This window comes from Ambystoma mexicanum, chromosome 14, assembly GCF_040938575.1.
Source record: "Ambystoma mexicanum isolate Mex_15411 chromosome 14, UKY_AmexF1_1, whole genome shotgun sequence".
In the NCBI taxonomy this organism is placed as follows: Eukaryota; Metazoa; Chordata; class Amphibia; order Caudata; family Ambystomatidae; genus Ambystoma; species Ambystoma mexicanum.
Window position 1 is genome coordinate 667,789,360 of NC_090940.1, and position 27,616 is coordinate 667,816,975.

General features: G+C 52.2%; 1 protein-coding gene across 8 annotated transcripts in view; it reads left to right on the top strand.

The window, feature by feature from the left end:
- Positions 1–27,616, top strand: part of SYNE2 (spectrin repeat containing nuclear envelope protein 2) — a 1,840,150-nt gene that overhangs the window by 717,447 nt on the left and 1,095,087 nt on the right. For all 8 annotated transcript variants that reach the window (XM_069638223.1, XM_069638224.1, XM_069638227.1 and 5 more), the window contains 3 exons: positions 1,204–1,379; positions 3,444–3,744; positions 27,174–27,440. In XM_069638223.1, coding sequence (XP_069494324.1) covers positions 1,204–1,379; positions 3,444–3,744; positions 27,174–27,440 — 744 coding nt within the window. The remainder of the gene's footprint in view (positions 1–1,203; positions 1,380–3,443; positions 3,745–27,173; positions 27,441–27,616) is intronic.

The window sequence follows — 27,616 nt, forward strand, 5'->3', positions numbered from 1 at the left end:
GAACTGGCTTTGGGGTCCCCGTTTCTCTGTGATAGCATACTCTTGAGGGCATACTTTTTTAATGAACATTTAATTGCAACTGCATGTGTATACCAAGTGCTTAATTTGTAAAACAGTAGGTGCCTGTGCCCAAATATGTTCTAGCACTTCCGTGACACTTGGGCAGTTCCACACCACTGCTGTCACCACCCATAGTGCAACAGAGGCTGGGCCTTTGTGGGGCCGCCGCCTCAGGCTCCATTAGGAGCCTATTCATGAAGACAAAAAAAAGCACACACCTTCTTTCGCCATCATCAAGGCAAAAGAAGGTGTGTGCTTTTTCTTTTGTCTTCATAAATAGGCTCCTAATGGAGCCTGAGGCCTCCCAAAGGCCCGGCCCCTGTGGCACTAAGCATGCGTGGCAGGGGCCGCGGGTCGGGCTGCTGCTTGTTAATGAAGCAGCAGCCCGACCCTTTGGTCATTTATTCTCTTTTTTTTGTTCTTTTCAAACTGTGGATGAGCGCCCTTGTGGGCATGAGGCTCCGGCCCACCAGAGGGGCGCGCCCCACAGTTTGAATACCGCTGCGCCTAAGCCTTCCCCTCCAGGACCATACACCAATGAGTCCTAGAGTGGAGGGCTTCATCGCACATTTTCGCGATTATACCCGGCCGGAGAGAAGTGCTGCAGTATCGATGGCAGAGGCGATGCTAGGGGGTGGGTAAGGGGGCTATAGCCCCTGGTCTTTTGGTTGTAGCCCCGGAGAGAATCTCAGGAGCTACAACCAAAAGACTAGCTAGCCCCCAATCCCAACAGTTCCGACACCAGCGCAGCCCCGGGTCTTTTTCAGACCTAGCGACTCACCTGATCGATGGAAAGGGCCATCAATGCTGCATCACTTCTCTCCGGCCGGGGGGGGAGGGGGGGACTCAGCCCCGATTTGATTTTGCTGGGGGGGCTCGGGCCCCGGAGCCCCCCATACTCGGCGCCCCTGGCTAGCGGGGACTAGCATGTCCTTACAGCAGGAGGGTTGCTGGACCAGCTTGTGTCTGTAGACTGGCGCCTCTGCACCACCCTGAGAATCCAGGCTCCAGGCAAAAGCTGTGCTCTCCCAGGCACCATATACTGGGACTTTGAATTCAAGAAATGTAGAAGTTGAATATGTCCTAAAAGAATTGACTGGGTTCTGCTTCGTCTTTCTTATGATGTCGTTTTACTCTTTGCAGAGAATCCTTCTCCTGAAAGCGGAGGGCGACTCCAAGATTGAGGACCTCATCAGCGTCTGTGAACCCCTAGCTGAGAAGAAGGCCAAGAGGAAGCGCTCGTCCCCAGCCCAGCAAACTGTCCTGGGCCTCATGAAGGAGTGGGACGAGGCCATGAACTCAGCCACTCGGCTCCTCGGGTAGGTGTTTGCTTGAGCAGGCTTCGCGCCTCTTCCTCAGTGGTCAGCCTCGCCTCTTCCTCAGTGGTCAGCCTCGCCTCATCCTCAGTGGTCAGCCTCGCCTCTTCCTCAGTGGTCAGCCTCCATCCGGGGCAGGAATTCTCCATGACCGCTGCTTCATGAGACCTTGTTCACATGATCAGTGTGCGGTGTGCACGTGCGGCACTCACCTCATTACACACACCTCACATGTACTCTCTCTCTCTCCTCCCACTCTACCTCCCCCCTCTCGCTTTTCCTTCCCCTCACTTATTGCTCTCTCTCGTTCTCCCTCACTCTCTCTCTTTTTAATCCCCCTCTCTGTATACCTTCCCCTTTCTCTTTCTCGCTCCCTCTCCTCTGTGTCTGTCCTCTCCCTCCCCCTCACTCTGCCATATCCCCCCTTTCCTTCTCTCCATGTAACCTTTCCCTGGTAGTTCCCCCATGTCCACTCTCTCTCCTACCCCCAGCTCCACGGGGGCCTTCAGGGGAGGGGTCGGACACATGTGCTGCTCCTTCCTCTGCAAGGCCAGTGCAGGTGGGCCAGGGTCACACGGCTGACACCCACCTCTGCACTGAGCTGAGCTGCCACAGCAGAGTGGGCAAGACTTAGGCCTGGGACCCCAATACCCGACTCCATTCCTGTGTGTAGCATTGCAGTATCTGGACACAGGCTATGCATTCGGATAGTATATTAACTGTTTTTTAAAGAAAACTATTTTAAATGATGTTTATTTTATGATAGTAATAATAATAGTTATTATGATGATGATTAATATGGTATTTAATGAGCACTGCCCAAGCTTCAGGGAGAAACAGGGCGCTTTACAGGAGTGGGGGGGGGGCAGTACAGAGCCAGGGAAGCAGAGTGCAAGGGGCCAATACAAGGAGGCGGGGAGCTAACAGAGGGATCGAGGGGGGGGGGCAGTACAGAGCCAGGGAAGCAGAGTGCAAGGGACCAATACAAGGAGGCGGGGAGCTAACAGAGGGATCGAGGGGGGGGGGGGCAGTACAGAGCCAGGGAAGCAGAGTGCAAGGGGCCAATACAAGGAGGCGGGGAGCTAACAGAGGGATCGAGGGGGGGGGGCAGTACAGAGCCAGGGAAGCAGAGTGCAAGGGACCAATACAAGGAGGCGGGGAGCTAACAGAGGGATCGAGGGGGGGGGGGGCAGTACAGAGCCAGGGAAGCAGAGTGCAAGGGGCCAATACAAGGAGGCGGGGAGCTAACAGAGGGATCGAGGGGGGGGGGCAGTACAGAGCCAGGGAAGCAGAGTGCAAGGGGCCAATACAAGGAGGCGGGGAGCTAACAGAGGGATCGAGGGGGGGGGGCAGTACAGAGCCAGGGAAGCAGAGTGCAAGGGACCAATACAAGGAGGCGGGGAGCTAACAGAGGGATCGAGGGGGGAGGGGGGTGGCAGGCAATTTGGCAGCCCGTGCTCTACAAGGACCCGGGAGAGGAAACTGGTGGGTGTGTGGGGAGTGGGGGTGAGTGGACCTGGGTGTTGGCATTGCTGAATGTGGGAGAGGTGTGTCTTGAGGCGCTGGGGGTGGGCGGCCAGAGGGTTCCCGACCTCCGGAACGGCTGGCACCTGGGGCCAGTTCCGGGAAGGGTTTACTCTGCTTGGGGTCACCCTGGTAATCTCAGGGTGATGCAGCTAGCATGGCTGGGAGGACATTCAGGGAAGGATCCGGGCTTCCCTTGGCCTCCTCGTGGACTCTATAGTTCAGATGAAATGTGCAGTTTGGGGACCAGAGCATCTCATTAAAGGGAACACAGGTCAGTGTGCTCACCCCTAGAGAGGGGTAGAGGGGGCGCAGGGGGTTCCCAGGAGAAGTGGCCGGGGGCGGGAACATGGAGCCTCAGGTGCGGATCAAGCATTTCTCTTCCTTTGCATGTGTTGTGTGTGGTCCTTCAGTGCAGTGAAGGAAGCAGTGTCTAGCGCCCTCTTCTTTTGCCTTTGCTGGAGGTGTCTGACGGTTGCCCACATGTGTTCTCTTGTGCATAACACAGTGCCGTGCCATGTCTGATACTTCCCTTGTTTTCAGCCACCTAGAAAGTGTCCAGCTCGAAAGAGACCGATGGCAGCAAAGAAAAGAAGAAATTCAACTGAAACTACATGAACTACAGGAGAAATATAAGAGCCGATCTACTGACCCGCAAGAGACAGACACTCACAGGAGAGACTGCCAGCGACTCCTGGATGAGACAGACAAATTAGCGCTCTCCGCCAAAGAGCTGAAAACCCAAGCGGAGTTCCCGCCAAGTTCTACGAAGGACCCCGCTTTCTGCGATCTCTTCTGTTTGGAACTCGAGCGTCTTCGTGGCCTCCTCCTGGATGACTTGCAGGTGAGAACTGCTGGACATGTGCAGAAACCCACACGTTACCCTGTCACTGCCATGTTTCCCGGCTTCTAATAGCGCTGCACCAAAGACATCACAACATTCATACATATACAGTATCATAAAGTGTAATGTGTAATGTACAAAAAACTACTAATGCACCCCACCACCATGCGACCCTGCCTATGTGTGATGGAGTACACTCTGTGCAACACTAGCATGCATGGACCCACAACATTTGTAAATCCTAAGGACCTGAATGTGGGTGTCCTTATCGATATCAGACATCATCAAAATGGAAGCAACCATAGTCTTGTATTTTAAATCATGAAATTGTTTGTATATCTGTCATTTTGTAATATGTATGGTCCAACAAACTTAATAGCCGGTGATGGCGGCTTTCTGAAATGACACAATGACTAAATGAATAAGGAATTGTTGTGGGACAAAGCATGTGCTCCTTCTATGTTTCGGGGCAGTCCTATGTAATGAGGGATTAAGGGCTGTCGGACCTTGTGATTTATACAGCCCGGGTTTTTAATAGACAGCCCCAGCATCGGTGCATGCTTGCAATAGACACGTCAGCATGGATGCATGCTTGCAAGAGACACGTCAGCATGGATGCATGCTTGCAATAGACACGTCAGCATGGATGCATGCTTGCAGCAATAGACAGCCCCAGCATGGATGCATGCTTGCAATAGACACGTCAGCATGGATGCATGCTTGCAATAGACACGTCAGCATGGATGCATGCTTGCAATAGACACGTCAGCATGGATGCATGCTTGCAATATACGCATCAGCACAGAGCCGCGTGCAAGCGAGACTGATTAGCACAACTCACTTTCTGAGATAGAATGACCAGCATCGTTTTGTATTCAAAATCAAGAAAGGTCAGGCTAGTAGGAGCTCATGTAGTCTTTCTCTCACAGGTGCCTGTTGGGTTTTGACAGTGAGTCTCCCTCACTGGGACATGGATGGCGTACGAGCAGACGTGGGTCTCATGCTTGCTGTGCCTAGTGTATGGTCTGCAACCATTGGCTCTTTAGGTGTTTTGGACTACAAATCCCATCATCCATAGCTGTCATAACCAAAGAGGAGGGATCATGGGAGTTGTAGTTTGAAACATCGAGAGAGTCCATGATTGTAGAGGCCTGGCCTAAATAATCACACTGCACCCAGGATTCTGATTAATTCACAGTCTTCCATCCATCGGTTTCAGTCTTTTTCCACTTGAATTGCTGCATCAAGGCATCCTGCAACCCGCATCATCTCTGCATGGGTGCTTGCTCCATCAAGGCATCCTGCAACACACATCACCCGTGCATGGGTGGTTGCTGCATCAAGGCATCCTGCATCATATCTGCATCAGTGCTTGCTGCATCAAGGCAACTTGCAAAATGCATCATGTCTGCATGGGTGTTTGCTGCATCATCTGTGCATGGGTGCTTGCTGCATCCAGGTATCCTGCAACATGCATCATCTCTGCATGGGTGCTTGCTGCATCAAGGCATCCTGCATCAGCTCTGGATGGGTGCTTACTGTATCAAGGCATCCTGCAACACGCATCATCTCTGCATGGGTGCTTGCTGCATCAAGGCATCCTGCATCATCTCTGCATGGGTGCTTGTTGCATCAAGGCATCTTGCAACATGCATCAATTCTGCAGGAGTGCTTGCTGGATCAAGGCACCCTGCAATAAGCTTCTTCTCTGCATGGGTGCTTGCTGCATCAAGAAATTCTGCATCATTTCTGCATCATTACTTGCTGCATCAAGGCATCTTGCAACATGCATCATCTGTGCGTAGGTGCTTGCTGCATCAAGGCACCTTGCAACACACATTATCTCTACATATATACTTGCTGCATCAAGGCATCCTGCAACATGCTCATGTCTGCTTGCCGCATAAAGGCATCCTGCAACATGCATCATCTCTGCATAGATGCTTGCTGCATCAAGGCATCCTGCATCATATCTGCATCAGTGATTGCTGCATCAAGGCATCTTGCAACATGCTTCATGTCTGCATGGGTGTTTGCTGCATCATCTGTGCATGGGTGATTGATGCATGCATCAAGGTACCCTGCAACATGCATCATCTCTGCATGGGTGCTTGCTGCATCTTGCATCGTCTGGATGGGTGCTTGCTGCATCAAGGCATCCTGCAACATGCATCATCTCTGCATGGGCGGTTGCTGCATCAAGGCATCCTGCATCATCTCTGGATGGGTGCTTGCTGCATCAAGGCATCCTGCAACACGCATCATCTCTGCATGGGAGCTTGCTGCCTCGAGGCATCCTGCATCATCATCATCTCTGCATGGGTGCTTGCTGCATCAAGGCATATTGCAACATGCATTATCTCTACATATATACTTGCTGCATCAAGGCATCCTGCAACACGCATCATCTCTGCATGGGAGCTTGCTGCCTCGAGGCATCCTGCATCATCATCATCTCTGCATGGGTGCTTGCTGCATCAAGGCATTTTGCAACATGCATCAATTCTGCAGGAGTGCTTGCTGGATCAAGGCACCCTGAAATACGCTTCATGTCTACATGGGTGCTTGCTGCTGCAACGCATTCAGCATCATTTCTGCATCGTTGCTTGCTGCATCAAGGCATCTTGCAACATGCATCACCTGTGCATGGGTGCTTGCTGCATCAAGGCATCTTGCAACACGCATTATCTCTACATATATACTTGCTGCATCAAGGCATCCTGCAACATGCTTCATCTCTGCATGGGTGCTTGCTGCATCAAGCCCCACCCACCTGGTGCCTTCCTGGTTACCTCTCTTGTTCCCCACTTAGCAAGCCCCACCCACCTTGAGCCTTCCTGGTTGCGGCTCTTTTTCCCTACTTAGGGAGCCCTCCAGCCTCTTTCCTTTGCAGATGGGGAGCAGGTGCAAGTGGATCTAGGTCACCTGGCCTAAGCCCCGCCCACCTGGTGCCTTCCTGGTTGCCGCTCTTTTTCACCATTTAGCAAGCCCCACCCACCTGGTGCCTTCCTGGTTGCCGCTCTTTTTCACCATTTAGCAAGCCCCGTCCACCTGGTGCCTTCCTGCTTGCCGCTCTTTTTCACCATTTAGCAAGCCCCGTCCACCTGGTGCCTTCCTGCTTGCCGCTCTTTTTCCGTACTTAAGGAGCCCTCCAGCCACTTTCCCTTTGCAGATGGGGAGCAGGTCAAATGGATCTAGGTCACTGGGCCTAAGCACCAACCACCATTTTAGCCCTGCCTCTTCCATCCTGCTCTTAACTCTTAGATCAAGGGCGTCTCTCGCCCGGGCGTCCAAAGTGAAGGGCTGACGAAGAAAAGGGCCATTCCTGTTTGGACCAGGAGGACTCAGGGCCCGACCCCCTGCTCAGACAGCAGGTAAGCATGCACCAACATGTGTTGCCCCCTCTGTCCACACAGGGCATCCCACCCCCCTCTGGTCCCCCGTGATGTTCCCTTGTACCCCCCCTCCAGCACACAGGTGTTGCCTGTTTTGCTTAATTCTTTTACCCTGCCCCCTCCCCCCAAGCCTACTTCTGCAGGAGTCTGTCCTGATACATTCTGGTTTCACCATCACCATCTTGTGGCCGATGCTGGATTTGACTTTTATGGACTTCATTCATTCACGGTGCGTCACCCTTTCTCAACTCTCATGCGGGACTTCCTTTGCATCTTGTACTCATGGTGGCCCTGAATCATGCTGTTCCCATCTTCATCTTGTATCCTGGCTTGCAACATTATGGGCCTCATTACACGGACGGCGGTAAGGGTTTACCGGTACCGGTATTTTACCGGTACCGGTAAAACCTTACCGCCTTACTACGAGGTCCCTTTGCGGGTTGGGGAATTTAACGCCTGCTTTTTGCAGGCGTTAAAATCCAACCCGCAAAGGGACCAGGGAGCTGATTACGGTACCGCAATTTGCGGTGCCGTAATTAGCACCTTCCCCATTCCCATTATGCCAAATGGGGCAAAAATGGGAATGGGGAAGGGCAATGGGGGAAGGGGGAATTACCGCCCCACCAACCTTGGAATAGGGCGGTAATTCCCCTTTCCACCAAGGCGGTGCCGGTATTTTACCGGCATGGACCAAGGTGCTAATAGCACCTTGGTCCACCGCCATCCGTGTAATGAGGCCCTATGTGTTACTACTGACTTCTGCAATTGTATTCACTCTCCACTCTTGCTTCTCCACTCTTTTGAATGCTAACTCTCTGGTCTCTTCTCCTTTCGCTTCTTCCTTTTCATATCTCCTCCCCTTACTTTCTTCTTTGCACTTACTCTATCAGAATTATCCCTGGACCTAGTATGATAGCAACCTCGTCTGTCTTCTCCCCTTACTGTTTCTCCCCTACCCCCCTCCCTCCTGCACTATCTGAAATGTCGTCAGGCCTAGTATGATAGTTGCTTGTTTTTTTCCTCCCCTCCCTTTCTGCACCCCTCTGCCTCACCTTTTGTTTTTCTCCGGCTCTACCAGAAATGTCGTCAGGCCTAGTACGGTAGTCGCCTGTCTGTTTCCATTTCCTTCCCACTCTCCCCCTCCCTTCCTTATCTATGTCTTAACTCTTGCACTATCTGTAATGTCGTCAGGCCGAGTACGATTGTTAATTTCACATCCTTACTGTTCATGGCCTGTAAGAATGTCATTGTATTTTCCCTTGTTCCCTCCCTTGCCTTGAAGCGCTTTGAAACACATTGTGTATAGGCGCTATATAAATAAACTAACATATCAAGGCATCCTGCAGCATGCATCATTTTTGCATGGATGCTTGCTGCATTAAGGCATCCTGCATCATATCTGCATTGGTTCTTGCTGCATCAAGGCATCTTGCAACATGTATCATGTCTGTACAGGTGCTTGCTGCATTATGCCTCATCTGTGCATGGGTGCTTGCTGCATCAGGGCATCTTGCAACACGCATTATCTCTATATATACTTGCTGCATCAAGGCATCCTGCAACATGCTCATGTCTGCTTGCCGCATAAAGGCATCTTGCAACATGCATCATCTCTGCATAGATGCTTGCTGTATCAAGGCATCCTGCATCATATCTGCATCGGTGCTTGCTGCATCAAGGCATCTTGCAACATGCATCATGTCTGCATAGTTGTTTGCTGCATCATCTGTGTATGTGTGCTTGCTGCATCAAGGCATCCTGCATCATCTCTGGATGGGTGCTTGCTGCATCAAGGCATCCTGCAACATGCTCATGTCTGCTTGCCGCATAAAGGCATCCTGCAACATGCATAATCTCTGCATAGATGCTTGCTGCATCAAGGCATCTTGCAACACGCATCATGTCTGCATAGGTGTTTGCTGCATCATCTGTGCATGGGTGCTTGCTGCATCAAGGCATCCTGCATCATCTGTGGATGGGTGCTTGCTACATCAAGGCATCCTGCAACATGCATCATCTTTGCATGGGTGCTTGATCCATCAAGGCATCCTCCATCATCTCTGCTTGGGTGCTTGCAGCATCAAGGCATCTGCATTATTTCTGCATTGTTGCTTGCTGCATCAAGGCATCTAGCAACATGCATCATCTGGGCATGGGTGCTTACTGCATCAAGACATCTTGCAACACACATTATCTCTACATATATACTTGCTGCATCACAGCATCCTGCAACATGCTTCATCTCTGCATGGGTGCTTGCTGCATCAAGGCCTTCTGCATTATTTATGCATTGTTGCTTGCTGCATCAAGGCATCTAGCAACATGCATCATCTGGGCATGGGTGCTTACTGCATCAAGACATCTTGCAACACACAATATCTCTACATATATACTTGCTGCATCACGGCATCCTGCAACATGCTTCATCTCTGCATGGGTACTTGCTGCATCAAGGCATCCTGCATCACCTCTGCATGGGTGCTTGCTGCATCAAGGCATCCTGCATCACCTCTGCATGGATGCTTGCTGCATCAAGGCATCCTGCATCATGTCTGCCTGGGTGCTTGCTGCATCAAGGCATCCTGCAACATGCATCATCTCTGCATGTGTGCTTGCTGCATCAAGGCATCCTGCATCACCTCTGCATGGGTGCTTGCTGCATCAAGGCATCTTGTATCATCTCTTCATGGGTGCTTGCTGCATCAAGGCATCCTGCATCACCTCTGCATGGATGCTTGCTGCATCAAGGCATCCTGCATCACCTCTGCATGGATGCTTGCTGCATCAAGGCATCCTGCATCACCTCTGCATGGGTGCTTGCTGCATCAAGGCATCTTGCATCATCTCTTCATGGGTGCTTGCTGCATCAAGGCATCCTGCATCACCTCTGCATGGGTGCTTGCTGCATCAAGGCATCCTGCATCACCTCTGCATGGATGCTTGCTGCATCAAGGCATCCTGCATCACCTCTGCATGGGTGCTTGCTGCATCAAGGCATCCTGCATCATGTCTGCCTGGGTGCTTGCTGTATCAAGTCATCCTGCAACATGCATCATCTCTGCATGTGTGCTTGCTGCATCAAGGCATCCTGCATCACTTCTGCATGGGTGCTTGCTGCATCAAGGCATCTTGCATCATCTCTTCATGGGTGCTTGCTGCATCAAGGCATCCTGCATCACCTCTGCATGGATGTTTGCTGCATCAAGGCATCCTCAATCACCTCTGCATGGGTGCTTGCTGCACCAAGGCATCCTGCATCACCTCTGCGTGGATGCTTGCTGCATCAAGGCATCCTGCATCACCTCTGCCTGGGTGCTTGCTGCATCAAGGCATCCTGCATCACCTCTGTATGGATGTTTGCTGCATCAAGGCATCCTGCATCACCTCTGCATGGATGCTTGCTGCATAAAGGCATCCTGCATCACCTCTGGATGGGTGCTTGCTGCATCAAGGCATCCGGCATCATCTCTGCATGAGTGCTTGCTGCATCATCTACCCGTTCTGGCTTTTTCCTAAATGCATCATGCACCACAGAGATGTATTGAGGGGGGCTATTGTTACAGGGAGATGCTGGCTCTGGGTGCTAGTGGCTGGACTCCACCAGGTTTGGCAAATAGTCTGCATTCAGCGCCCGGGCTGCCGCTCCCATTGCGCCAGTTTCAGCAGGAAGGCCACGAAATGAATGTTCATGCATGTTTCAGTGACTTCCCCCTGCAATGCTTGCTATCTGTGTAGTGCCTTCCATGGAGCCCTTGTTAATCCCGCTAAGGGTAGCCTACACCTGGCGCTGGCCATCGCCTGTAGGCATTGAGGGAGGGTGTAGAATCCAGCCAACAGCTTGCCATTCACAGCAGTGGGCAAGCCTGGCACCTAGGCTCTTTCCTCTAGCAGTAATCCGCTGCAAATGCCTTTAATTTCAATTGCTCAATTTACCACACTTCAAGTGCTTTGCCCAATTAGGGCTACTCTAAAATCATCTGAATGAGGGTGGGGGTTTGCCAGAGCAGCCCACCGCACCCCTATGCATTCCTGCCCTGCTGGAGCGTGGGCCCCTTCACCTGTATTGCCAGTGGCCCATTGTTGCAGAGCACCCCGTGGCGTCTCGACAGGTCCACACTCCATCCTGCTACTGGATGGCCTCTGATGTGTGCACAGAAATTCTAATAACTGGAGAGAAAGCCCCCCTCTACCAAGGTGGTATAACGTGAGCTGCCTGCAGCTGGCGTCCCGCATTCCACAGCTGCGTCGCTCGGTCCACCCTTTGTGACCTGCATAAAGGCCCGGCTGCTCGACACCCCATGGATGAACCCCCAGACTTGAAGCTTAGGAGGAGTGCTCAGACAGGACCAGGACTCCCATGAAATACACAGAGATTACTCGTTTCTGGCGAAGAACGTTCGGGGGAAATTGCTCCATCTGGGTCAGAAGAGAATTCAGGATCAAATCGTTTTCAAGCAGTTGTCGGAATGCTGGGGCGCACGGGGTCCCCATTAATGTCTGGCGGCATACTTTCCTAAGCATCGACTTCCAGGCAGCCGACAGCCTGCCATCGCGGGCGCCTAACGAGTGCTAAACGCTATCCGAAAAAGACGCAGTCATTTGAACACACCGGTGTGTCAGCAGGTCTAACACATTGTCAGCAGAAGTGCACCATTTCAGCAATTACTGATAGAGGGCCCTCACGTGCGCACCCGCCAGCTAAGTGGGGGGTCGAGGAGGAGGGGAGCACGGAGGGGGGAGCACTTACAAGAAAAGAGCCACAGCAGGCCTGCCTCTCTCCATCTATAGAACCGAACTAAACCTAAGCACCACAGCAGGCCTGCCTCTCTCCCTCTATAGAGCGGAACTAAACCTAAGCACCACAGCAGGCCTCCCTCTCTCCATCTATAGAACCGAACTAAACCTAAGCACCACAGCAGGCCTGCCTCTCTCCCTCTATAGAGCGGAACTAAACCTAAGCAGCACAGCAGGCCTCCCTCTCTCCATCTATAGAGCGGAACTAAACCCAAGCACCACAGCAGGCATGCCTCTCTCCATCTATAGAGCAGAACTAAACCTAAGCACCACAGCAGGCCTGCCTCTCCACATCTATAGAGCGGAACTAAACCTAAGCACCACAGCAGGCCTCCCTCTCTCCATCTATAGAGCGGAACTAAACCTAAGCACCACAGCAGACGGCCTCTCTCCATCTATAGAACCGAACTAAACCTAAGCACCACAGCAGGCCTGCCCCTCTCCCTCTATAGAGCAGAACTAAACCTAAGCACCAAAGCAGGCGTCCCTCTCCCCATCTATAGAGCGGAACTAAACCTAAGCACCACAGCAGGCTTGCCCCTCTCCCTCTATAGAGCAGAACTAAACCTAAGCACCAAAGCAGGCGCCCCTCTCCCCATCTATAGAGCGGAACTAAACCTAAGCACCACAACAGGCCTCCCTCTCTCCATCTATAGAGCGGAACTAAACCTAAGCACCACAGCAGACGGCCTCTCTCCATCTATAGAACCGAACTAAACCTAAGCACCACAGCAGGCCTCCCTCTCTCCATCTATAGAGTGGAACTAAACCTAAGCACCACAGCATGCCTCCCTCTCCACATCTATAGAGCGGAACTAAACCTAAGAACCCCAGCAGGCCTGCCCCTCTCCCTCTATAGAGCAGAACTAAACCTAAGCACCAAAGCAGGCGTCCCTCTCCCCATCTATAGAGCGAAACTAAACCTAAGCACCACAGCAGGCCTGCCTCTCTCCATCTATAGAGCAGAACTAAACCTAAGCACCACAGCAGGCGTCCCTCTCTCCATCTATAGAGCGGAACTAAACCTAAGCACCACAGCAGACGGCCTCTCTCCATCTATAGAACCGAACTAAACCTAAGCACCACAGCAGGCCTGCCTCTCTCCCTCTATAGAGCGGAACTAAACCTAAGCAGCACAGCAGGCCTCCCTCTCTCCATCTATAGAGCGGAACTAAACCTAAGCACCACAGCAGGCATGCCTCTCTCCATCTATAGAGCAGAACTAAACCTAAGCACCACAGCAGGCCTGCCTCTCCACATCTATAGAGCGGAACTAAACCTAAGCACCACAGCAGGCCTCCCTCTCTCCATCTATAGAGCGGAACTAAACCTAAGCACCACAGCAGACGGCCTCTCTCCATCTATAGAACCGAACTAAACCTAAGCACCACAGCAGGCCTGCCCCTCTCCCTCTATAGAGCAGAACTAAACCTAAGCACCAAAGCAGGCGTCCCTCTCCCCATCTATAGAGCGGAACTAAACCTAAGCACCACAGCAGGCTTGCCCCTCTCCCTCTATAGAGCAGAACTAAACCTAAGCACCAAAGCAGACGCCCCTCTCCCCATCTATAGAGCGGAACTAAACCTAAGCACCACAGCAGGCCTCCCTCTCTCCATCTATAGAGCGGAACTAAACCTAAGCACCACAGCAGACGGCCTCTCTCCATCTATAGAACCGAACTAAACCTAAGCACCACAGCAGGCCTCCCTCTCTCCATCTATAGAGTGGAACTAAACCTAAGCACCACAGCATGCCTCCCTCTCCACATCTATAGAGCGGAACTAAACCTAAGAACCCCAGCAGGCCTGCCCCTCTCCCTCTATAGAGCAGAACTAAACCTAAGCACCAAAGCAGGCGTCCCTCTCCCCATCTATAGAGCGAAACTAAACCTAAGCACCACAGCAGGCCTGCCTCTCTCCATCTATAGAGCAGAACTAAACCTAAGCACCACAGCAGGCGTCCCTCTCCCCATCTATAGAGCGGAACTGAACCTAAGCACCACAGCAGGCCTGCCTCTCTCCATCTATAGAGCAGAACTAAACCTAAGCACCAAAGCAGGCGTGCCTCTCTCCCTCTATAGAGCAGTACTAAACCTAAGCACCACAGCAGGCGGGCCTCCCCCCATCTATAGAGCCAAACTAAGCCTAAGCACCACAGCAGGCGTCCCTCTCTCCATCTATAGAGCAGAACTAAACCCAAGCACAACAACAGGCCTGCCTCTCTCCATCTATAGAGCGAAACAAAACCTCAGCACCACACCAGGCGGCCTCTCTCAATCTATAGAGCGGAACTAAACCTAAGCACCAGAGCAGGCCTGCCTCTCTCCATCTATAGAGTGGAACTAAACCTAAGCACCACAGCAGGCGGGCCTCTCTCCATCTATAGAGCGGAACTAAACCTAAGCACCACAGCAGGCCTGCCTCTCTCCATCTATAGAGCGGAACTAAATGTAAGCACCACAGCAGGCGTGCCTCTCTCCATCTATAGACCATCTATAGAGTGGAACTAAACCTAAGCACCACAGCAGGCATGCCTCTCTCCATCTATAGAGCGGAACTAAACCTAAGCCCCACAGCAGGCGTGCCTCTCTCCATCTATAGAGCGGAACTAAACGTAAGCACCACAGCAGGCGTGGCTCTCTCCATCTATAGAGTGGAACTAAACCTAAGCACCACAGCAGGCATGCCTCTCTCCATCTATAGAGTGGAACTAAACCTAAGCACCACAGCAGGCGTGCCTATCTCCATCTATAGAGCAGAATTAAACCTAAGCACCACAGCAGGCGTCCCTCTCCCCATCTATAGAGCGGAACTAAACCTAAGCACCACAGCAGGCCTGCCTCTCTCCATCTATAGAGCAGAACTAAACCCAAGCACCAAAGCAGGCGTGCCTCTCTCCCTCTATAGAGCAATACTAAACCTAAGCACCACAGCAGGCCTGCCTCTCTCCATCTATAGAGCGGAACTAAACGTAAGCACATGTTCTGCCAGGCACATGGTGGGCATCAAGAGTACGTTTTTTGCATTATAGCAAAGTTTCCTCCTAACATGCAAAGCTTCCTCCTTTCCAGCAAGAGGAGCATGGAGGGAGTGTGTCATCCCTTTTAACCGCTTGCCTTCAACATGAACTCAGACCTCCTTCCCCTGCAGTTTCCAGCAATGTTGGCTCACACTTAGTTCTTCCTGTGAGTTCATAGTGCTATCTCAGCAGACTGGAACTCTTCCTCATTGTCCTCATCCGACCCAGTCCCCTGCAGCCCAGAATCCAGGCGCGCAGGGAAGCTGTAGCTGTGACTATGTCCCCTCAAGCACCATCCAATGGCTTCAATAACTGAAAGAGGACAATGCACCGTAATGCCACAACCCTAACAGCTATCTAAGAATACGTCAACCAGCCACATCTCGACAAAGCAGACATGTTTCGCCCTGGTGTGGCTTCCAAGTTGTGGTGAAGCGACCTGCTTTGGTTTATTCAGATTGAAACAGATGTATACATTGGGCACCAACATCCCACATTGCAGAAGGATTTGACCCCATGACCCTGGCATTGCATAAAATGCAGGTGTACCTATTTCACACGGTAGAGGGCTCATGGAATCTGGGTCTGAATGGATGCTGGCCTTGGGAGGCTCTTGGAGTAGCTGGCATAGTATAAGATGGAGGAAGGCATTGGTGTGGCACCACTGGTGCAAGCTCCTGGAGGGTCCAGCACTGTAACATCTGGCATCCAGCTGGAATGCCTCTGCCAATGGAGGGATGAAAGGGTTCACGGCAGAGAAGCATGAGATGGCCACAGGAAGCCACACACCAGTGATATCTCTCCTTGGAAACCTAATGATGTCCTGCTCCTTTGAGACATCTCATCCATGATAGTGTCCCTGTCTCTACTGCTCTTTCATGGAAACCTTGTCTCCCTTTTACTTACTCTGGTCACCTCCTCTTCCATGGATTCCCAGGCTGTCCTCCGACTCCATCCAAGTGCTCAGTTGGCCATGCCCTTAAACTTACCTCAAACAACAGACTCTCCTCACCCATCCTCAAGTACATTGCTCTTACAATTCTTGCCATGTAGGGTGCATACTGCCTTGAATATCCATCGAAACATTCCAGCATGCAACTTGTTTGAAGGGATTTCTAAACGCTGGCCCGGTGGACAGATGTTTAGGAGGCCACCCTTGTTGGAAAACGGGGATTACTTCTGGGAGCTGAAGCCCCACCAATCAAGGCCACGTGGAGAGTGGCCAAAGCTTAGTCCTGGGAGAGGTGAGTGTGGTCAGGGGTCCACAATGAGTCCACACAGTGAAACACCACGGATGACACTTAGTTATTCTATTTATTATAGGCCCAGGACAACACATAAACAATGAGTTAGCAGCTAAAGTATCACAAAAAAGACAGATTTTTTTCATCCGTTTTTGTGTTGGCTTTTAAATGCGGCAATTTGACCTCCCCTCAACCCCCCCCCCCAAGATGACCCCTTCCCCACCCTCTCCTGACGGTTTTTGTGTTAAACAGGGGGTTTCACATCGAAACCCATTTTACCCCCAGTCCTCCCTTCCCAGCACAACACACACCAAATCCGAACACATACGCTCACAAGACACTCACACAGACACACACAGAGAGACTCACCTGTTAGCCCCTGCATACACTCGTGTGCGGCGGGGGCTGACAGCTCGATTTAGAATGGCAGCTCTGTGCGGTAACAGAGCGGTCATTCTAAATCGATCTTTTTTGTCGGTCCAGTGAAAACTATGTTTCACTCAGGACCCATTAGTCAGTGCACATAATTCAATTACTTCACCAGCACCTGCAAAGGAAGCATGTAAGCCATTTAGTGGGCACCAACACTCTTCAGAAATTACAACCCTCACTTTAAAAGTCCAGCCCTAAGATGAATGGGGCCTTGTGCCCAGTGTTCAACGTGTGCGTAAAAACTCACAGGAATGAGTCAAGTTCACAAAGTTGCAATATCTTTCAGACCCCGGAAAAAGTTAGGAGAAGTGTTCTGAAGATGTGAGAATGGATTGAAAAGTAAAGTATCTGTTATTGCCACGGAGACTGTTCCCAGTTTTCAGGGTTGGCTTTAGACAGTAAGTACTACTCAAGCCAAGTAGTGACCAAACGTAGCCCAAAGTTAGAAAACTCTTTGGATGAAATAAGGCCCCTGGGAAGTATCCTCAGTACTCATCGCCCTTACTTTGGTATGAGTACAGACTTGGCAGGTCTTGAGTTGGTCATCAGAAGTAAGTTTTCCCACCTTCCTTTCGGTTCCCAGATGCCCAGACGCTGCAGGTCCGGCTGATCACAAGAGCTGTACATTCGGTGCGGAAGACACTACGGCAGCACGTCTTAGGACACTGGAATTGACGCAGAAAACTACTCTTCGACGACTATCACCGTTGCGGTCTAACGCAGCCTTGTATCTTGCGACCCAAAGGTCCTGGGAAGACAAAATTCGATGAAGGATGTACCATACCAATGTTTCTGAAGAGAGAGAAAATCATTATATCATGCAGTTAACTCGTCACAGTAGAAACTATGAAATGAAGTTGACTTTGAAACAAAGTAGCTACAAAGGTTGTGAATCAAGAGAAAGGATTGTTGAAAAGCTGAACAGTGTGAGAGAAACCCAATGCATAAAAATACCTTTGGAAAAGGTGGAGCTAACTCGTCATCCTGTACAAGACAAGCCTAATATTAGAAAAAAGGACGAGATGAAATTGATGGAACTCTTATTAGCCAATAGCGAAAGACTATCAAACTAAGGTTACCAGCCAGGAATACGCTGAGGCCCGGGGCCAGGAATAAGCTGAGGCCCGGGGCCAGGAATACGCTGAGGCCCAGGGCCAGGAATACTCTGAGGACCGGGGCCAACAACGTAGCGGACCTATTACTTTGTGACACTCTCGATTGACAAACAAGCACCTTAGTTAGTAACATAGGCAGGGACCGCACATAGCCACAGGGAACATTTGTCCTTATATTGTTGCTGTAATAAAATATTGTGCATCATGCCATCTGAGAGTGCGTGCACTTTTTCTGAGTCACCACAAACCCCAATGCAATCCAATAGGGAAATTCAACTCTCCCGCTGTGTGTGAGAAACTCTCCATCTCAGGTGCTGTAAATTGTTGCCATGTGAGCTAAGTCACCCGCCATCTCTCTTATTTATCAGTCATATGGGGGAGGGAGAACAGGACATCTTCGGCTTCGAAAACGTTGCCTTCACCAGTAATTGCTTCATTGCTTCTGTAATGAGTATGACCAGCTCCTGTGCACAATGTATGGGTTCACATGTTTCGTGACCCGCTCCTGCGCACACTGTATGGCTTTACATGTTTCGTGACCCGCTCCTGCGCACACTGTATGGCTTCACATGTGTCATGACCCGCTCCTGCACACACTGTTTGTTTTCACATGTTTCATGACCTGTTCCTGCACACACCTGTATGGCTTTACATGTTTTGTGATCCACTCTTGCACACACTGTTTGGCTTCATATGTTTCGTGACCCGCTCCTGCACACACTGTATGGCTTTACATGTTTCGTGACCCGCTCCTGCACACACTGTATGGCTTTGCATGTTTCATGACCCGCTCCTGCACACACTGTTTGGCTTCAGATGTTTGATGACCCGCTCCTGCACACACTGTATGGCTTTGCATGTTTCATGACCCGCTCCTGCACACACTGTATGGCTTTGCATGTTTCATGACCCGCTCCTGCACACACTGTATGGCTTTGCATGTTTCATGACCCGCTCCTGCACACACTGTATGGCTTTGCATGTTTCATGACCCGCTCCTGCACACACTGTTTGGCTTCATATGTTTCGTGACCCGCTCCTGCACACACTGTATGGCTTCACATGTTTCGTGACCCGCTCCTGCACACACTGTATGGCTTCGCATGTTTCGTGACCTGCTCCTGCACACACTGTATGGCTTTGCATGTTTCATGACCCGCTCCTGCACACACTGTTTGGCTTCATATGTTTCGTGACCCGCTCCTGCACACACTGTATGGCTTCACATGTTTCGTGACCCGCTCCTGCACACACTGTATGGCTTCGCATGTTTCGTGACCCGCTCCTGCACACACTGTATGGCTTTGCATGTTTCGTGACCCGCTCCTGCACACACTGTATGGCTTTGCATGTTTCGTGACCCGCTCCTGCACACACTGTATGGCTTTGCATGTTTCGTGACCCGCTCCTGCACACACTGTATGGCTTTGCATGTTTCGTGACCCGCTCCTGCACACTCTGTATGGCTTTGCATGTTTCGTGACCCGCTCCTGCACACACTGTATTGCTTCACATGTTTCGTGTTTCTGGTGCTCCTCCTTTTCCTGCCTGGACTTCACGCTGGATCTTTCCCGCTCTCTTTCGTTCCACACTTTGATGTACACAAGAAAGCGGTCCTTTTCATGGGTTGTCTGTTGAAACTAATGAACCTTGTGTCTTGTTCACTTCGTAGTGCAGGCTGTGGTCAGGAAGTGTGTTTTGGATCTGGCTTCCCTGTCTACTCTACTTCCGGCTGAGGTCAGGGTGGTCCCCGTGCCAGGAAGTTTGGGATTATAAGTCCATCTTGCCACAGCTCCGCGGGCCGCCCTTGGGAGCCAGGATATTGCTAAGTCTCGTGCCTGGCTCGCAGAGCCGTCCATGTTCACACTCCCAGTTATTAGGTTGGCCTCTAAAAGGCAGGTTGTTTCAGGAGGGGTGAGGGGTTTGTCGAGCCATGAAGTTCCCCTGGTTGAACGGATCAAAGTTCTACTGTTCTTTAACCAAAAGGGGTCTTTTGGGGGGCAACAGTTGCATGATAGAATGCCACCCTGTGCCCCGTGCCTGCTTAGCTTCAGCAAATTAGTGAGCACTTGGCTTCGGGAAAAAAGGAACTGTAATGATGGCGTTTGAGGTCGAGTTTGAAAGCTCCATGATCCGGGCGACGAATGCTTTCCTGTTTGTAAGCGCGTGTCTGCTGACATTTTACAAGTTATTTTTGATAATTGTGGGAGAAATGGGAACAAGGAACTGTTGGTGTCGTGCTTAGTGTTCAGCTGAATATAAACTAGAAAGAATTTCTCACGTCAGTAGAGATTCCAAAGAATGTCTTCCAGGCAAAAGGGGGATTATTCGCAGAACCTGGACACGTATGGGTCTGTACGCTGCTCTCAAAATAAAAATATGTCCTAAAAAAACCTACCTGCCTCCGTTCTGGCGGCATTCGAGCGGTGGTGAGCGCCCCAGTCACTGAGCTATCATCCCGGTTCTGTGAATGTTTTACTTTTTGTGAGAGAGGGGGCCATATTCCACACAAGTGGCTCTAGCGAGGATATTGCTGAGTTATAATGTACTGACCTTTCGTGATACCTGGAATTGGAGAGTTGTTGGGATGGTCCTAGTATTCAGGATGGTCACAGTATTCAGGATGGTCACAGTATTCAGAAACACCTGTTCATCAGCGAATTTGAGTTTACCTTTGCTCATTGGATTCTAAAGATCCTACATGACGTGCTAGTCTATAAGGTAATAGCTGCAATGTGGCGCCAAAAGTCTGATGCTTTAAGCAATCCATGATATAGGAAGTGGCGCAGAAGGGCCTCCCACTCTGCAGGCATTAATGTAGCATTATCAGGGGGGGTGCTACACCGGCCAATGGCCCGCGAAAGGGGGCATTATTGATATTAGAACATTCCAGGCAATAGGGGTGGAATCTTCTGTTTAAAACAAGAGAAGACAAAGAGAAACCTTGGAATCTTGGAAGAGAAAAGGTGCGCCACCATTACTGACCTGAACCCCTGCAGTGACTACAGAGGACCTACTAATACTCGGATCTTTCAATCAAGCAAGAACCATTATTTCACCAGGGTGCTTCACGTGGCGATCACCCAGGGCGCGAGTTACCAAGGGACGCTGGGATGGTATCGCCAGGGTGCTTCACCTGGGGATAGGCCAGGGCGTGAGTTACCAAGGGACACTGGGATGGTATCGCCAGGGTGCTTCACGTGGCGATCACCCAGGGCGCGAGTTACCAAGGGATCCTGGGATGGTATCGCCAGGGTGCTTCACCTGGGGACCACCCAGGGCGCGAGTTACCAAGGGACGCTGGGATGGTATCGCCAGGGTGCTTCACCTGGGGACCACCCAGGGCGCGAGTTACCAAGGGACACTGGGATGGTATCGCCAGGGTGCTTCACCTGGGGATAGGCCAGGCCGTGAGTTTCCAAGGGACGCTGGGATGGTATCACCAGGGTGCTTCACCTGGGGACCGCCCAGGGCGCGAGTTACCAAGGGACGCTGGGATGGTATCGCCAGGGTGCTTCACGTGGCGATCACCCAGGGCGCGAGTTACCAAGGGATCCTGGGATGGTATCGCCAGGGTGCTTCACCTGGGGACCACCCAGGGCGCGAGTTACCAAGGGACGCTGGGATGGTATCGCCAGGGTGCTTCACCTGGGGACCACCCAGGGCGCGAGTTACCAAGGGACACTGGGATGGTATCGCCAGGGTGCTTCACCTGGGGATAGGCCAGGCCGTGAGTTTCCAAGGGACGCTGGGATGGTATCACCAGGGTGCTTCACCTGGGGACCGCCCAGGGCGCGAGTTACCAAGGGACGCTGGGATGGTATCGCCAGGGTGCTTCACCTGGGGATAGGCCAGGGCGTGAGTTACCAAGGGACACTGGGATGGTATCGCCAGGGTGCTTCACGTGGCGATCACCCAGGGCGCGAGTTACCAAGGGATCCTGGGATGGTATCGCCAGGGTGCTTCACCTGGGGACCACCCAGGGCGCGAGTTACCAAGGGACGCTGGGATGGTATCGCCAGGGTGCTTCACCTGGGGACCACCCAGGGCGCGAGTTACCAAGGGACACTGGGATGGTATCGCCAGGGTGCTTCACCTGGGGATAGGCCAGGCCGTGAGTTTCCAAGGGACGCTGGGATGGTATCACCAGGGTGCTTCACCTGGGGACCGCCCAGGGCGCGAGTTACCAAGGGACGCTGGGATGGTATCACCAGGGTGCTTCACATGGCAATCACACAGGGCGCGAGTTACCAAGGGATGCTGGGATCACCTGGGGACCGCCCAGGGCGCGAGTTACCAATGGACACTGGGATGGTATCGCCAGGGTGCTTCACCTGGGGATAGGCCAGGGCGCGAGTTACCAAGGGACGCTGGAATGGTATCACCAGGGTGCTTCACCTGGGGATCGGCCAGGGCGCGAGTTACCAAGGGACGCTGGGATGGTATCACCAGGGTGCTTCACATGGCGATCACACAGGCCGCGAGTTACCAAGGGACGCTGGGATGGTATCACCAGGGTGCTTCACCTGGGGATCGGCCAGGGCGCGAGTTACCAAGGGATGCTGGGATCACCTGGGGACCGCCCAGGGCGCGAGTTACCAAGGGACGCAGGGATGGTATCGCCAGGGTGCTTCACATGGCGATCACCCAGGGCGTGAGTTACCATGGGACGCTGGGATGGTATCGCCAGGGTGCTTCACATGGCGATCACCCAGGGCGCGAGTTACCAAGGGATCCTGGGATGGAATCACCAGGGTGCTTCACATGACAATCACCCAGGGCGCGAGTTACCAAGGGATGCTGGGATCACCTGGGGTCCACCCAGGGCGCGAGTTACAAAGGGACGCTGAGATGGTATTGCCAGAGTGCTTCACCTGGGGACCGCCCAGGGCGCAAGTTACCCAGGGATCCTGGGATGGTATCACAAGGGTGCTTCACCTGGTGACAGCTCAGGGCGCGAGTTACCCAGGGATCCTGGGATGGTATGGCCAGGGTGCTTCACCTGGGGACCACCCAGGGCGCAAGTTACCAAGGGACAAAGGGATGGTATCGCCAGGGTGCTTCACCTGGGGACCACCCAGGGTGCGAGTTACCAAGGGACGCTGGGATGGTATTGCCAGGATGCTTCACCTGGGGACCACTCAGGGCGCAAGTTGCCAAGGGACACTGGGATGGTATCACCAGGGTGCTTCACCTGGGGACTGCCCAGGGCGCGAGTTACCAAGGGATCGTGGGATGGTATCGCCAGGGTGCTTCACCTGGGGACCGCCCAGGGCACGAGTTACCAAGGGACACTGGGATGGTATCACCAGGGTGCATCACCTGAGGACCGCCCAGGGCGCGAGTTACCAGGGGATGCTGGATCACCTGGGGACCGCCCAGGGCACGAGTTACCAAGGGACACTGGGATGGTATCACCAGGGTGCATCACCTGGGGACCGCCCAGGGCACGAGTTACCAGGGGATGCTGGGATCACCTGGGGACCGCCCAGGGCGCGAGTTACCAAGGGATCCTGGGATGGTATCGCCAGGGTGCTTCACCTGGGGACCGCCCAGGGCGTGAGTTACCAAGGGACGCTGGGATGGTATCGCCAGGGTGCTTCACCTGGGGACCGCCCAGGGCGTGAGTTACCAAGGGACGCTGGGATGGTATCCCCAGGGTGCTTCACCTGGGGACCGCCCAGGGCGCGAGTTACGAAGGGACGCTGCGATGGTATCAACAGGGTGCTTCACCTGGGGATCGCCCAGGGCGCGAGTTGCCAAGGGACGCTGGGATGGTATCACCAGGGTGCTTCACCTGGGGATCGCCCAGGGCGCGAGTTACCAAGGGACGCTGGGATGGTATCACCAGGGTGCTTCACCTGGGGATCGCCCACAGCGTGAGTTACCAAGGGATCCTGGGATGGTATCACCCAGTGCAGCGAGGGGGACTGGTGATTATTGCTATGAAAACTCTATCTTTACAAACCAGGGTGATGAGAACACCAGCGCTGTCTGACCAAACGTTTGCTTTCCAGACACAAGATATGTGGGACCTGATTCACAGGGCATGTTCCTATGGGATGGCGCCATTCTTAAAGCTTCTGTGAATCCGGCCCTGAACCTCTGGCATCTTCCGTGCCTTCAGCTGCCACCCTCCAGTTTATCCAACCCCCTGTACTGGGCGCTTCCTGAAGCAGGAGAGAAGGAGCAAGCGACGGAGCCACTGAGTACTGGTGGGTGTGGAGCCTGCACCCGGGGCATGGCTGTCATGGCAGGTCTTGGTGTGCCCGCCACTGTGTGTCCCCTGCATCGTCCCTGCAGTGCAGGCTGTGTCAACCCCCATCCCAGGGCCCAAATGAGTGCAAGCAGCGCACCCCGGCAGCCCATTCACGAATCTAGGTCACGCCATGCCATGCGCAGGGCGCCACCAGCCCTTTTGTCAGTATCCACGTTAGTCCATAGTGTCACAGTTTGTGCGAGTTGGTAAAATCAATTATCACGTCTTATTGTTTTGTCATTTCAAGCGTTATTTATTTCTTGGTTGGTTGGCACCAAAAAGAACATCATTGTATAAATGAATGACAATTTTTTGACATGGTGAAAAAACAACAACACAGCCGACGTGCGTTTCAACCTTAGTCTTTTTCAAGGCCAATTAAGTTTGAAGGTGAATTCTGAAAAGTTGAGGGCTGATCCTCCCAGCTAAGGGCATTAGGGTGGCTGGATAGCCAGACGGTGCCGAGTTCGGCCTGAGCTTCTAAGACAGGGTTCTCGAGAAGCTAACATATCCAACCAGCGCCAAACCGATCCATGGATTTGTCATCCCCACAAACTATGTAGGTGGGGTGTTGTGATGCATAAGAATGATTAGTCTGTGCAGCAGGTCATGTGGGTTGTGCTGAGTGTGTTTGTGCTGGGTTTTGGAACATTGGTGTGATGCATTCTGGTACATGTAGTACTTTTGATGTTGCAGTTCAGCTTTGATGTTTGTATTCATGTGCATGATCTGTTTGGACAATTGAAACACACCAGTGAAGGCCTGGAACTCATGCATGATATTTCTGTGTTGGACATTGCATTGCACACCTGCACACATCCCCCCATTCAACAGTGCACATGCTTTGGTAGATACACTCCCACAACAGCCGGGTACACTATGGTGTATCCTGCCCCCACGCCCCATTCAACAGTGCACATGCTTTGGTAGATACACTCCCACAACAGCCGGGTACACTATGGTGTATCCTGCCCCGACGCCCCATTCAACAGTGCACATGCTTTGGTAGATACACTCCCACAACAGCCGGGTACACTATGGTGTATCCTGCCCCCACGCCCCATTCAACAGTGCACATGATTTGGTAGATACACTCCCACAACAGCCGGGTACACTATGGTGTATCCTGTCCCCCCCCACATTCAACAGTGCACATGATTTGGTAGATAAACTCCCACAACAGCCAGGTACACTATGGTGTATCCTGCCCCCACGCCCCATTCAACAGTGCACATGCTTTGGTAGATACACTCCCCCAACAGCCAGGTACGCTGTGGTGTATCCTGCCCCCACACCCCCATTCAACAGTGCACATGCTTTGTTAGATAGACTCTCACAACAGCCGGGTACACTATGGTGTATCCTGCCCCCACACCCCCATTCAACAGTGCACATGCTTTGGTAGATACACTCCCACAACAGCCGGGTACACTATGGTGTAACCTGCCCCCACGCCCCCATTCAACAGTGCACATGATTTGGTAGATACACTCCCACAACAGCCGGGTACACTCTGGTGTATCCTGCCCCACACCCCTATTCAACAATGCAAAGGCTTTGGTAGATGCACTCACCCAACAGCCAGGTACGCTCTCCGCTGTGACGTGCCATGTACCCTGGCAGAATGGAGTTCTGCAGCACCATGGAGTCGTGGGTTGAACAGGGGAATCTGGTACAGCAGTGGGTGATGCGGCAGCGGGCATCACACACCATCTGCACATTGAGTGAGTGGTAGAGTTTTCTGTTCCTGTACACTGCCTCAACGACATGCCTAGCCACCAACTACACATATGTGCAGTCCAATGCACCTGTGACATTGGGCATGCCTGCAAGGGCATGGAATGGGATTTTAGTGGCATTGACCTGGTCATCTGTTTTGCGTTAGGTGTATGTGATCTGCCACATGCCGCAGGAGTGCATCGATGACCTGAAACAGCACACGCAAGAAACAGGGTTGTGTTAGCCCATGCAGTTCACCCACTGTGTGTTGGTAGGTGCCGGTGGCTAGGAAGTGTAGCACAGACACTACCTTGAGCAAGCGGGGGATGGCTGTAGGGATCTGCATTAGGTTGACCAAGTCATCATGGATCAGGTCCACTATGGATGTGATGGTGTCCCTGTCTAGCCGGTACAGGGTGTGGATCTGGCTTTGGCTCAGGTTGAAGGGTGTGGCCCTTACCTTATGCGTGGTATAGGTGGCTGCCTGCGGCCTGCAACCTACTGGCCATTGTTGTTTTGCTGGGCTATGATGGCCCTCCTCCTCAAGCGCCTCTGCTGCATCCTCTGCCTCCCTGCCTCCTCAAGTAGTAGGCCTGCATGCAGTGCCTCCAGCCCCGCTACTGCTACTGCTAGCATGGTAGTGTTGGAAGGGGTGTGAGGTGTGGGAGTGATCCTTTTGTGCTTTTGTGCTTTTGTGCTTTTGCAGTGCTCATTGGGGCCATCTTGGCTGATTTTGGCCACCTGTGGGCTGTTTCTGTACACCTGACTCTTGTTAACACCTGGTCCACGATGCCAGTGTTTCCGGCGCGAATTCCACCGTGCTACTGACATGTACATGCCAGTGTTGCTGTGTACGTGGTGCTCAGAATGTGCATGTATCAACACTGTGTCTCAGTCACAGCCGACATGTTTTGCCACAGATTCTGGTCACAGTGTTGCCGGATACGGTAGGTTTCTTGCGATAGGTGGCTGATGTGCGACCAACATTTCTTGAGATTAAGTTCCCCACATGTAAAACATTCGGCTGGAGTACACAGATCTTGCCACGCCGCAACCAGACATTACTTTGTGTGCAGGATTTTAAGCATAGAGTACATAGAATCTTGTTTGTGTGTGCCAATGACTATGTCGGCTAGGCCTGGTGGGACTTGTAGTTCAAAACATCTTGAGAGGCAAAGGTTGCAGACCTCTGCTCTAGGAAGTTGACTTCCACACTCAGGTAAGAGCGGAGAGGGACCCAGATGGAGAAAGCGGAGATTTCGAGGGATTTGCCTTCAATCCCACTGGGAAACGGCTGACTCCATCAACGATAGGTGTGAATTTCCAAGTATCCTCATCCACTGTATTGTATCACATTCATTTCTCACACTGATGCTGGCCCTGTATACTAGGGTAGGGCGATGGAAAGCACTGTACCGTTACTTCATTGTTTCTGACGTTTGAAAACCTACAGGTACCTTTCAGCGAGAAGGAAGACTCGCCAGAGGAGGTTTCCCCTGAATATAAGCCAACTCAGCAAGAAACTCCTCCCACAGAAGAGGACGTTTTAAAGTCAAAAACGAAATGGGGAGAACTTGACAAGAGACCTGCATACTCCATCGAGGCAAAACTCAAGCTTTTTCGTGAAGAATCAAAGAAGAAGGATTGTTCCATGAGCGGGGAGATGCCGGCTGTTTCTGAATTAGATGCTGTGGAGCGAGCGCCTCGCAGAGCACCCCAGGTAAGTGTAAGCATGGCTGGAAAAATACTGCTTCTTAAAATGGGGGCAGGTTTGCATTGATATTGGCTTCTCCCCTGCCCCACCTGCAGCCTTCTTGCCAGTGCAGGGCACTTTTTTGGCTTGCCATGTTAAAGAGCATTTTAAGTGCTGAAATGCAGCAGGCCAAGTTATGAGTA